This window comes from Cynocephalus volans, chromosome 9 (assembly GCF_027409185.1).
Source record: "Cynocephalus volans isolate mCynVol1 chromosome 9, mCynVol1.pri, whole genome shotgun sequence".
Taxonomy (NCBI): Eukaryota; Metazoa; Chordata; class Mammalia; order Dermoptera; family Cynocephalidae; genus Cynocephalus; species Cynocephalus volans.
In genome coordinates, this window is record NC_084468.1 from 113,486,714 (window position 1) to 113,500,941 (window position 14,228).

Genomic DNA, 14,228 nt, shown 5'->3' on the forward strand with positions numbered 1-14,228 from the left:
TTCTTTCATTTAAAATAAAAATTAAACAAAAGATTTATTTCCTCAGTTGCACTAGCCTAATTTCATGTGCTCAAAAGTCTCATGTGGCTAGTGGCTACTATACTGGACAGTGCAGAATTATACAACATTGTATTATCAGAGAAAGATCTACCGGACAGAGCTGGTTTAGAAAGCTAGTAATTTGATTCAACTCAAACAGTACAGGTGACTTGTTATATTATATCTATCGCGTCTTATATTTGTTAACCCACAAGCAACAGGGGTAGCCTTACTATTTCTCTCAATGTAATTTTTAAAGAATTATTATTTGATTATAGTTGAGACCAACTCCTATACATTGCACAAGACATGCCCAATTCTATCCTGTCTCAGGGCCTCTTCTTGGTCCATTGGCTCATTCTTCACTTTCTGTCCCAGCTTGAATGTTACTGCCTTAGAAAGGCCTTCTCTGACCTTTCTAACAAAAATAGGTTTCTGCCACCACCCCCACCCACAGCTACATATATATAAATCTCTGTCTCAATGTCCTGTTTGTTTCCTTCATAGGATATCATAATTTTAATTAATTAATTAATTCATATCTCTTTCCCTGAAGGAAGACCCTTTGTCTGTCCTATGTATAACTCTGTTCCCAGAGCTTACCTAGCACAGGCATGCACTCAAACTTTATAGAATAAATAAATTAGTGTTTGTTAAATAAGTGTATATTTGGACTATGACTGTTTCCCCCTCCAGAATGAACTCATACCTCTTTGGCACTATGCTTTTATATTTATTACTTCCATCCTTTTTATTCTGCCTTATGCATCTCCTTTTTCTCCCAGCAGACTATTTGTCCCTTAATTTTTAAAAAATTTTAATTATGGGTTAATAGTATAAAGTTAAAAGTATAGTAAAAATAGTAAAAAAGTAAAAAATAGTAAAAAAAAAGTAAAAAAATAGTAAAAAGTTAAAAGTATAAAGAGAATTCTCAAGCTAGAAGAAGAAAATATTTTTAGAAGAGCTTGCAGAGAAAAGAAGCTTATTTTTAATATCCCACTCCATCCCCTCAGCAAGTAACAAGATGACCAAAGCACTTTTCTCAGTCTTCAGTACACACACGTACTGGTGTGGCATAGATTACAAAGAAGATTCAATTAGCATGGGAAAGAATTAGGAAAAGAGGGAAATTTTCCATTTACCTTCTTGAATAAAGTCTTTTTCTTATCTTTGAATATTTGTCATCCAGTGCCCACTACTACACTCTTAGAGAGCAATACCACTTGAAATACTTTTTACTTATATAGAAAAAACAAAATAATCAGAGAAAGACAACTAAATCGTACAATAACCCTGAAGGAATCATTCAAGAAACCACATGTTATTTGAAATAGCTTTAGAAAATTGTACAATCATAAAGAAGGGAACAGATTCTTTAAAATGATGACTGAATTACAAAAGTACAATGAACTGAATATTTAATATATTAATATACAAGCTACTCAACACATAGGAAGACTCCAACTTTCAGTTTACGCCCACAGAATTTATGCACCTGTATAGTTAATTATCATAAAGGTAAAAAATATTCCCCTAAGAATAATAGTCTTCAAAATGGTCATCTTAAGGCAATTCACAAAACTTACTTTGATCCAAAACAAGCCTAAATGATCATTTTATCACATATTTTCTACTAAATCAAGTTTGAAGTTCCAACTTAAAATACAAGATAAATATATCAAACTCTTGTAGCTTCGTTTTTCCAATATTAGAAAAAGACTTCATTGAGTATGTCCATTTAATGCAAGTTCTGGCAATTTTATGGTACCTAGTCTAGTATAAAGAGAGGGAGAAGGGCATTTCTTTAGAACTTTATCTTGAAAAATAAAATTAAAAAGTATGAACTACTTGTATTTCCCAAGCTTATCATAACTTCACATCACCATGACTTTCACTATATTTGACACACAGAGTTCAAATCATGTTAGAAGATAAGTAGATAGGAGGAAGGGAATGAGAGGAAGGATATTGTTGTTTCATTCATTCAACAAATACTTATCAAGCGCTTACTGACAAGAACTGTTCTAGGCACCTGGGAAACACAGCTGAACAAAAAGGGCAAACATAAATTTATAAGGGGTTTCTGTTGCTAGAAGCAACAATTAAGTAACAGTGACAAAAGATCTGAGCCAGTGCTCCTGGGTCCCACATACCCCTTAATAATGGTTTCTTCCTTTACTACAAAAAAATAGAAAACAAACCGAAAAAAATAAAAATTCTCTTAAACATTTTCTCAGAAGCCAGAATAATGTTACAGGGGTAAAGAATTCCCAAGGGATGGACTGCATATCGCCAAGGATATGGGCATTACTGCTAGAAAGCAGATTAATCTCCTCCTCATGCTCCCGTATCACCTTGCCTCTCACTACTCCAAACCACGCAGTGAAAAGCAAGACCCATGAGGATGGGAGTCCTGAAACAGCAACATGTCCTGAAGATATGAAGGACTCCAGAGGAATCTTAGGTAGTAACAATATGCTACCACTAAAAATAAGAGATAGGAATAATGATCTGATCATACATCTACAAGAATAGTGCACATAAGAGAAGAACATGTACTTTGAGAGAATTAAAGGAGCTATAATTTCTCCAAAGAGTACGCTAATTAAGTCAGGAAGATTTGTCCATAACTTGGTCTGCTACTCCCAGCCTTTAATTATAATCACAATGTATAACACAGGTGCATCTGAAGAACTGTTTGGAGTCACTGCTGTGATATCTGGTAAATACATCTTTCATAATCAAGCTAGCCATAGCCTCCAACAGATATTCTGCAATACCATTCCCAGAGGTCTTCTTGGACTTTACAATCTATCTTTTGTTTGAATCCTTCTTTCAGGCTCCTGCTATAAGACATTAAGCAGAAGCAAAAAACCTAAGAATATGAACAAAATTTAGAGGCTCTTGAATTACAAAAGATTTTCTTTCATTTAACTTATTACAATTCTTAGTTAAACATGCATAAAAAATAACATAAGAAAAATTATATGGTAATCATAGTGAATAGTGGATGGATAAGTTCAAGACCTTCTGGACTCTGAGTCCTGTCTTTGGAAATAAGAACACAGAACAATAAGCTAAATGTTGAATATAAGAAACATTTAAAAAATATAACTATAAGGATAAGTATATTCATGCCAACCAAATAAATTATTCCTTTTTAATATCTTAAAAACAACTTCATTTTTTAACACCTTAAAAACAAAGTTCTAATTAAAAGATTCATTTCTGCAAAAGCAAAACATTCCTTATTACTTCAGTAGAGAGCCATCACTAGTCTAGGAGCCACTATTTTTCTTTTAATATTCTATAATGCAGGGTCCAACAATAAGCATACCTTGTTGGTTAAAACAATCTTTTAAACACAATATTTAAATTTAAAAAATGACATGCAAAAAAGAAATATTAAAAACAATGCTATATATCATTTACTATTTGAGTTAGTTTATGATTCTGTCACCATTTATGAGAATTCATAGAGTTAAAGCATACAACTAGATGTATCTTGAGAAACGACATTACGATGTTTCAAAACTTGAATGAATTCTCATTTTAGAACTCAGACATTTTAACACTGTATATAATATATAAGCTCCAGCTCTGTGGAGAAAAACAAGGTAATTTCTGTGGACAAAGAATTTAGTTGCATTAAGCAAAAGCAAACTTTCTCTTTAGAAGAATCAGAGCTGTAAGCAAAATTTCAAAGTGTGATAAGCAATTTCACATGAGAAAATCCTAAGTAGAATATTTTTTGTGTTCATGTGTATGTGGATATATTTACAACTAAATTTGAACCTAATTTGTTAGACCTTAATTAATTCACATACCTGTATTGATGAATATTTGGAAAAATTTTCCATTTGATACTGCCTAAGAACTTCATTTAGTCTTTGATCTGAAACAAAGAAAAAAAAAAAACAATTTAAGTTTGCTGGAGGTAATGTTCAATTTTTAAAAACTAGAAATATAGTTTTTATAGTTATTATTTGATGTATCCAATGCAAAATGGCTAGTCTTCACAGCTTCGCAAAATAAGATGAATCATCAATTTCGAAATACTATTTCAGAACTTAAAAATAGGCCCTTTTATACACCCAAGCCAACTAGCTAATGCCAATAGGAAAAAGAACAGCTAAAAATAACTAAATTTTCCAGTTTCATAAACTTGAGTTCTCAGTCTCTCCTGAATTGCTCTTCAGGTTAGCAGAAGTAAAAAAATATTCTTCACATTTTTTAATAGCTGCTACTAGAACTAAAAATAGTTGAGAAGGTAAGCTATAGTAATATTCTTTAATAAGTCTTAAAATCAACTAAAATTCTTTCAGGACAAACCTCCACACTGAAAACAAACTACAGAACAAGGGATCCAAATGAATCAGAAGTGGGAAAGAGACAATGGAAAAGATTCAGAATAAAGTCAAGAATTCTCAGTCAATACAAAGCCATACTTTTATTCACATCAAGAAACATACATAAGACACAGCTCCCAACAAATGTATAATTATTCATTCTTTTCGAGATCACATGGAACACTTAAAATCGATTATTTGCTGGCAACAGAGCCAGTCTCAACAACTTTCAAAGGACTGAAATCAAAGAGAGCATGTTATCTGATGACAGCAAAATTAAGTTAGAATCAAGAACCAAAAAATAAAAGAAAAATCCAAATCCCTCATACATTTTGATGTTAATAAATCACTTTTAAATAACACATGGATCTCAGGAGGGATTGCAAAATAAATTTAAAAGTAGTTTGAACTGAATGATAGTGGAAATGTGATACCTCAAAACTTGCTTAAAGAGAAATCTATAGCTTTAATTGCATATGCTAGAAGAAAAAGGCTAAATCTACAATCCATTCCAAAAAGACAGAAAGAAGAGCAAATTAAACTCAAAGAAAGTAAAAGAATTAATAAAGATAAGCCTAGAAAATAAAGCGATGGAAAATAAATCTCACAAAAAAGAGGATAAAAATTACAATCATTTCAAAAGTTATCATTATAAAAATTTGATGAAATTCAAGATATATTTATAATAAAGCCTTAGTAAAGTAGGACTAGAAGGGAATATGCTTAATATGATAATGGAAACCTACATAAAACACAGGAAAACATTATACTTAAGGGTAAATAATACTTCATACTTATTTTCACTTGGAAATTAGAAATGATATATGGACAAATTCTCATGACATTTACTCAACACTCCTCTGGAGGTCTAAGTTAATGCTAATAAGGCAAGTAAAAGAAAAAGTATAAAACCTGAAAAAAAGAAAAAAATTGTCATTATTCATAGTTATGAGTGCATGTGCGGTTAATCCAAAAGGACAGATAAATTCTTAAAAACAATAATTAAGTTATCAAGGTTGTTGGATATAAGGTCAACATACATAAATTAATTATATTTTTATATACTGGCAACATAAAGTAAGAAAGTAATACAAGATACCACACTGTGGTATCTTTTATTTTGCATCCCCGGAAGTTCATATCTTGGAAGCTTAATTCCCATTGTAACTGTTGAGGGTGGGAAATCCTATTATGGTAATTGACAGGTGGGGCATTGAAGAGGTGATTACATTGTAGGACTATACCTTAGTGAATGGATGAATAATGATGGCCAGGGGCATGGTTCTGAAGACTTTAAAAGGAGAACACATGAGAGTCTCTCTCCCTCTCTGCTCCACCATTTTCTGCCATGTGAGACCTCTGCATTGCTGTAAAGCCACCACCAGAGAAGACTCTCACCAGATGTGTTCCTTGGCCTCTGGACTTCCTGGCCTCTGAAACTGTAAGCAATAAATTTCGTTTTCTTACAAAGTACCCAGTTCCATGTATTCTGTTATAAGCAACAGAAATGGACTAATACATTCCATTTACAGTACCACCAATAATATCAATGCCTAGGAATAAATCTAACAAAAGATGTACAAGACTCCTTCCTACAGAGAAAACTATGAAACATTCAGGAGAGAAAGTAAAGAGCTAAATAAGTGGAAAGAGACACTAATGGTTTAGAAAAGTCAATACTGTAAAACTGTCAATTCTACCCAAATTGATTTATAAATTCAATGCAATCTCAATCAATACTCAAAAGAGGATATTGTGAAAATTGAAAAGTTGATTCTACAATACAGATGGAAATGCAAAGAGAATAGCCAAGACATTTTTGCAAAAAAAGAATAAGGGAGAGGGCTTGTTCACCAGATATCAACATGTACTATAAGGTTACAGTAATTTACATAATATGGCAGTGCTATACCACTGGAGGGCAATGTTAATGCAATAAGGCAAATAAAAGAAATAAAAAGTATAAAAGATGGAAAATAAGAAAAAACATATATAAATATTTAATAAAAAAAATTAACCAATGGAAGGAAATTCAGAATCCAGAAATATACCCATGTATATATGAGTGCTTGAATCATGACTGAAGAGGCACTTCAGAGTGGAAGGTAGGGGTGGGGGAGATTTTGGAAGAAGGATAATCTAAGTGTTTCTGGATCAACTGGATATCCTCATAGAAAAGAATAAAACATCATTCACAAAAATCAATTCCAGGTAAACTGTAGATTTAAAAGTAAATGCCTAGGGCCGGCCCTGTGGCTCCCTCGGGAGAGTGCGGCACTGGTAGCACCGAGGCCGTGGGTTCAGATCCTATATAGGGATGACCAGTGCACTCACTGACTGAGCGTGGTGTAGACCACACCATGCCGAGGGTTGCAATCCCCTTACTGGTCAAAGAAAAAAAAAAAAAAAAAAAAAAAAAAGTAAATGCCCAAACAATAAATTTCTAGAAAAGAACAAAGATAATATCTTATAACTTTAGGATAGGAAAAGATTTTTTAATCACAACACAAAAAGTACTAACCATAATAGGAAAAAAAACTAATAAACTGGACTGCATTAAAATTAAGAAGTTCTGTTCATCAAAAAGAGATCATTAAGAGAGTAAATATGCAATCCACAGAGAGATGTTTCTGGTGTATCCAAGTATAACTGACAATAGGTTTATATCTAGAATATATAAAGAATATCTATCAATTAAAAGGCAGAACAAACCTATAGAAAAATGCCAAGAAGACCTGAATGAGCACTTTACTAAAAGGATATCAAAGTGGTCAATAAACAGAATAATTGCTCAACCTCATTAGGCATCAGGAATATACAAATTAAAATTACAATAAAATTAAAGAGTTAAAATTAAATATCAAATGTTGGTAGAATATCGAATAAATCAAACTCTCATACACTGCTGGTGGGTGTGTAAATTAGCATAACTTTAAAATTAAATATAAACATAATTACTAGGAATATACTCAATAAAAATGTGTGCACTTGAGCATCAAGCGCCATGATAAAAAATGTTGATAACAGCATTATTCCCAATGTCCTCCAAAGTGGAAACAACCCAAATATCCCTCAAAAGAATGGTTAAACGTGATAAATTTAAAAAACTAGGATATAGTAATGAAAATGAACTCTCAAAAACATAATGTTGAATGAAAGAAGCCAAACACAGAAGGATACAGAATTTATTATCCCATTTATGTAAGTTCAAACACAGGCAAAACTATAGTGTAACATTAGATACTGATTACTTTGCATTATCTTTGAGAAAGAGGGAGGGATTATTATTGCAAAGGGGCTTCTGGGGTTCTAGCAATGTTCTATTTCTTGACCTGAGTTGTGGTCACATGAATTTTGCACATTTTAGTAATTTGGTTAGCTTTATATTTATGTTTTCTCTACTTTCATGTACATGTTATACATAAACAAATATACATACATATGCACACACATTAACTACATATATACATCTAAATAAAAAAATACATATAACATACACACACATAGTACATATATTCAATGTTGGGAACTTCAGATAATGGTTTCTTCCTATGAATAATTAGTGGAGAAATATGACAGATATATGTGATTCTGATAAAGGAACAAGTAATTATAGAATATTAATAATGCAAATGGTTTTTAACTTTGTATTGAATTTAAAAGAAATGATCCACAATTTTTTATTGTTACCTTCAGAACTTTTAAGATAGTTATTTGACACACAGCACTAAAATTTTACCTCCACTATAAGTCATGGTTTCTGCCTATTACTCTTCTTCCTTTCCTTTTTTTTTTAAGATGACCAGTAAGGGGATCTTAACCCTTGACTTGGTGTTATCAGCACCACACTCTCCCTAGTGAGCCACGGTCCGGCCCTACTCTTCTTCCTTTCCAATCTCAAAAGAAGATAGGCATTATGACCATGCATATAATAATTCCAATACAAACTTTTTTTCCCTGATAAGGGTTTCAAATAAGAAAAAACACTAGATCTGAGTTCGCAGTAATTAAAATAGGTTAAATAGGTTATAATCCAATTATGTATTAATAATGAGTGAAAAACTTTCAGCCTTCAGACTGACTTTTATCTGGAGAAAATTTTACTTTAACTTATATTCCATTATTTCCTCCACTCAACAGTACTTATTGTTGTTTAATTTGCATTTCCTGGAGTAACTGACTAGATTGACATCTTTTCATATCTTCAATACTTCATGTTTTATTTTTTTGTAAATGGCCTGGCTATACTCTAACCATTTTTTGATAGGTATGAATGTATTTTTGTTTGTGAAAGATCTTCCTAAATTCTGGATGTTAATCAATTATCTGTTACAGTTTTTGTAAAAATATTCTCCACTTCTTTAGTTGTTGTGGTAATTAATTGATGATGTCTTTGTGACACCCAAGTTTTTATTTCTAATGTATTCCATTCATACATCTTTTCCTTCTAGGCAAAATGTGTCTGTTGAAGAAATCTTCTATCCTGAGGGTACCTTCTTCTGTTTTTTTTTTTTTTTTTCCTGAAAGTTTTAAGAGAATTTATTACTTTAATTAACCTGGAGATGATTTTTTTATATGGCTTGGGAAAGGTATCGTTTTCTTTCCTATTTAGATAGACAATTGTCCTAGTACCAGATACTACTAAATAGCCTATCCTCTTTCCCACTGATTCCTATTGCCTGTTCTTTTATATAATAAGTGTTCATGGATGCATGAGTACATTTCTGTGCTCTTTTATTCCACTGATCTATGAACCTATCAATTTGCCAAGATGATATTGACTTAATTAAAACGTAATAGTAAGTTTTAATATCTGGTAGAAGGAAATTTCCCACTCGGATGTTCTTTAAAACTCTCCTGGCTACTCTTACCACTTCCACATAGATTTTAGAACCAGTTGTCAAAACTAAGTTTGGGATTACATTGAATCTGCCCATTAATTTGTGGGAGAACTGACATATTTACCATATTGAATTTTCTAATTCATAAATTTGATATGTTTCTTTATTAATCTAGTTCTTCTTTTATATACTCAATATTTTTATAATGGCAAACTATTTTTCCATTGCTGGGATGAACCCAACATGAAGATTATTGTATGTATATATATATACATACACACACACACATACATACACATATTCACGGCTGGATTTGATTTGTCAATATTTTATTTCAGATTTTAGTTCCAATATGCATAAGTTAAACGAGTCTATAATTTTTCTTTCTTATAAGTGTGTTTGTTGGGTAGCAGTTAAGAACAACAGACACCAAAACTAGACTGCCTGGGTTCAAATTCCAGCTTAGCCACCTATGAAGATACTTCAAAAAGTTCATGGAAAGATTTGTATTATCCTTTAATTATATTAATTCATATTAATTATTAATTAATCTTGAATTTGTAGTAGCACTTATCCAGAGGGGTGAGATTTTATCTATGGGTATTGAACAGTTGAGTATGAAAATAGTAAAGGCAAAGTAACCAACTGATCTCAGGATGAAGTGTTACTGGGCATATGCTACAGAAAAGCAGGGACATAATATTAAAATTACTGATGAGAGCAGATGGACTAATGGGTAATGGTCACAGCCTGTGTAAGAAAGTAGGAAAAACAAACTGGAAAGGAGTTAAGAAAATGAAGGGTTCAAAGAACAGGCCTCTTAATGAGGTCAAAGGACAGTTACAATGGGAACAAAATAATTGAATTTAAGATATCAAAGTAGGGCAACTTGAATAGGACTTCTGCTATGCCCAAGAAATAACAAGTGTTATTTTTCGGTTGTGTCGGGCAGGAAGGACCACCTTCCTGCCCGACACAACCAAAATCAAATAAATAAATGAATCAATAGTGCAAGACACCAGACATCAGATAATGATGATGACAGATATGAAACAAATAAGGTGAGCCCTATGACTGCCCCACTTAATGACTTGAGAGACTTTTCAGGACAGCCCCACTTAAGGACTTGAGAGACTTTTCAGGACATGGCACAGGGATAGGAAATGTAGGCGAAGACTACTGAACTCTCTGAGTTAAGGAGATAAAGTTGAGATTTGGTGGAGACCAAGTGAACTAGAATTGCAGGACAAAGTATAGGAGAGAAGGGTGCACAGAGAAAGAACTATGGGTATTTCAGATCTGCAGAGGTTTCCCCTCCAGTACATAACAGAGTACTGAACAAAGTACTCTGTTAAAGAAATTGAATTTGTAGTTTAAAATATTTCCACAAAAAAACTCCAGGTCCAGTTGGCTTAATTGGTGAATCTACCAAACATTTAAGGAAGAAATAATAGCAACTCTACACAAATTCTTACAAAATTGAAGAGGACAAAATATTTTCCAAGAAATTCATGAGGCCAGCATTACTTGATACCAAAACCAGAGAAAAACATTAGAAGAAGGAGAAAATGCTTCATGAACATAGATATTAAAATTTTCAACAAACTTTGATAAAACCAAATTCAGCAATACAGAAAAAGGATTGTATATTATGACCAAGTAGAGTTTGTCCTAGAAAGGCAAGGTAGATTTAACATTTAAAAATTAATCAATGTAATTCACCCTATTAACAAACTAAAAATGAAAAAAAAAAAAAATCTGATCATCTCAACAGACACAGTAAAAGCATTTGAAAAAAACCCACCATCCATTCTGATAAAAACTTCCAGCAAACTAGGAATAGAAAGGAACATCCTCAACATAATAAGAACATCTATGAAAAACCTATAGCTAGGAACATCCTTAGCTAGTGTTTCATCTTTAATTCTGAAAGACATGCTTTCTCCCTAAGATCAGAAACAAGACAAGAATGTCTATTTCCATCACTTCTGTTTAACACTGTCCTGGAGATTCTAGTCAGTGCAATAGGGCAAGAAAACAAAATGAAAGGCACTCAAATTGGAAGGGAAGAAGTCAAACAGTATTTATTTTTAGATGACAAGATCATGTATGTAGAAAATCTGATGGGCCCTACAAAAAACCTACTGAAATTAATAAATGAGTTTAGCAAGGTTGCAGGGTACAATATGAAAAAAAAAAAAAAAAAAAGTATATTCTATATGCTAGCAATGAAAAATCAGAAACTGAAAGTAAAAGATACCATTTACAACAGTATCAAACATTTCAATATAGAGGGATAAATCTGACAAAGGATGTGCAAAATCTATATTTAAAACTACAAAATACTGCTGAAAGAACTTAAAGAAAAGATATATCAATGGAGAGGTATACCTTTTCATTGGTCTCAGGCCTCAATATCATCAAGACATGAATTCTACACAAATTGATCAATAGATTCAATACAATGCCTATCAAAATACCAGCATCCTTTTTTTTTAATATAGAAACTGACAAACTGATTCTAAAATTCATATGGAAGCCCAAAGGACTTAGGATAGCCAAAAACTGTGAAAAGGAATAAATTTAAAAGGCTAATACTACTTGATTTTAAGACTTCTTATAAAGCTGCAATAATCAAGACAGTGGGGTATCGGTGTCCAAACAGGCAAATAGATCAGTGAAACAGAATAAAGTTCAGAAATAGATCCACACATATACGGACAATTGACTTTTTTTTTTTTTTTTTTAAAGATGACCGGTAAGGGGATCTTAACCCTTGACTTGGTGTTGTCAGCACTACGCTCAGCCAGTGAGCGAACCGGCCTTCCGTATATGGGATCCGAACCCGGGGCCTTGGTGTTATCAGCACCGCACTCTCCCGAGTGAGCCACGGGCCGGCCCAAGAAGAAAGGCTTCCCTTGACTTTTAACAAAGGTGCAAAGGCAATTCAATGGAGAAAGGATAGTCTTTTCAACTGAATATCTATATTTAAAAAAAAGTGAACTTGAACACTTACTTCCTGCCTTGCATAAAATTTAACTCTGAACTACAGATCTAACTGTGAAACCTAAAATTATAAAACCTCTAGAAGAAAACATTGAAAAAATCTTCACAGCCTCAGGCTAGGCAATGATTTCTTAGATACAACACCAAAAGCATGATTCATAAAAGAACAAATTGATGAATTGAACTTCATCAGAATTAAAAACTTCTGCTCATCTATTCTGCAGCTCCTCTTCCCTGGTGCCCTGGACCAGAGGTCAGAGATGGAGAGGGGATGGAGGAGCACGAAGTGCAGGAGGCTAGATTTAATGTTGCCCACATTAAGAAACAGCACAGCTGGGTGAGGAAGTCCGTCCCATTTGGGAAATGGGAAATGCATAAATACACTTGGCCTATAACTGCTTCCTTTTGAGCCCCCCTGGTGGAGGTCTCACTCTGGCTACCTGGTTGTTGAGGACCTTTGGCTCTTAAAGGGACTGAGCATACATTTCTACAAACAAGAACTATTCATAGAATTTAAAAGTTATTCATATTGGCCTGAAGACCTTTCCAAGCTCATGACTGTTACAAACAATTAAGGATATTGGGCAAACCTCTAGATAAGTTATATATATATATATCTCGTATGTATATACAGAAATATAAGACAAGGCCATTCACGATCATCTCCATTCTATCCCTTCAGCTCCACTTACCATTTTCCTACACAGATGCTCCTTGACTTAAGATGGGGTTACATCCCAATAAACCCATGGTAAATTTAAAATATTAAGTCGAAAATGCATTTAATACACTTAACCTACGAGCGTCATAGCTTAGCCTAGCCTACCTTAAACATGCTCAGAACACTTACATTAGCCTACAGTTGGGCAAAGTCATCTAAACCTATTTTATAATAAAGTATTGAATATCTCATGTAATTTACTGAACACTGTACTGAAAGTGAAAAACAGAATGGCTATATTGGTACTTTAAGTACAGTCACTACTGAATGTTTATAGCTTTTGCACCACTGTAAAGTTAAAAAAATCATTGAGTCAAACCATCATAAATTGGAGACCATCTATACGAACTTCCACAATCTATTCAAGCCAACCTTGTTGCAAGTCTTTAACAAAGTGTATTCCTAATCCCCTCAGTGTTGCAAATACTGTTCTATTAGGGATATCTACAAAGTTCTTTACATAGTAAAATCATATTGGTACTTTAAGTTTCAGCCCAAACGGTACCTTCTTTGACCATAGTTTATGATTCTGTAACAGCTAATATTTGTTTAGCACAATGTATCAGATACTCTTCTAAATCCTTCACATATTTTAATACTCATTTAATCTTTCCAACAACGCTATGAGGAAACTAAGGCAAAAGAGTTGGCAGTTGTTGCCACTTCAGTGTATTTATGGAATTTATATATTTCCCTTCTCAAATTAAATTGGAGGGTAAAACTGGCCTCTTCATCTTTGTAGCAGCTATGCTTGTACAGTGCCTGGCACATAACAGAAAAGGAGGAGCTCAATAAACATCTTTTGAACAAATGGCTAGATTCTAACCGAAGACTTGGAAACTCTTCCCAGCCACTGGTCCTCTAATTTCTTGAGAGCACGAGTGGAGCATAACAAATATGTTTAGTGTCTAGTAGTAGAGTCCTATGTAAGCTTAAGGAACCTACAAGCACTGTATCTACCAGACGGTTCTGCTTAAGCATATACACATTATAATGCATACCATCAAGCTTTTTCTGCAGCTAACTTCAATTTTTTACAAATTTTCACGCACCCAACAGGCATTCAAAAAATATTAGTTGGTCAACGATGACGACATTAAACATTATCTATGAGTTCTTAATAAAGAAGTATGGAGCTTACTTTGATCTCTCAGAAAGTCGATTTCTGTGGCCATTTCGACACAAGTCTAGTCTGGAGCTTTCACCACCTTTCCCTTCCTCCAAAAGACACAGGCTCACTGTGCGGGAAAACAAAACTAAAGCAACGCTCCG

General features: G+C 33.3%; 1 protein-coding gene across 1 annotated transcript in view; it reads right to left on the bottom strand.

The window, feature by feature from the left end:
* Positions 1–14,217, bottom strand: part of SCLT1 (sodium channel and clathrin linker 1) — a 226,989-nt gene extending 212,772 nt beyond the window's left edge. The window contains exons 1-2 of the mRNA XM_063108441.1: positions 14,098–14,217; positions 3,867–3,934 (exon numbers count right to left, since the gene is read on the bottom strand). Of these exons, the coding sequence (XP_062964511.1) occupies positions 3,867–3,934; positions 14,098–14,131 (102 nt within the window). The 5' untranslated portion in view covers positions 14,132–14,217. The remainder of the gene's footprint in view (positions 1–3,866; positions 3,935–14,097) is intronic.
* Positions 14,218–14,228: the final 11 nt, after the last annotated feature.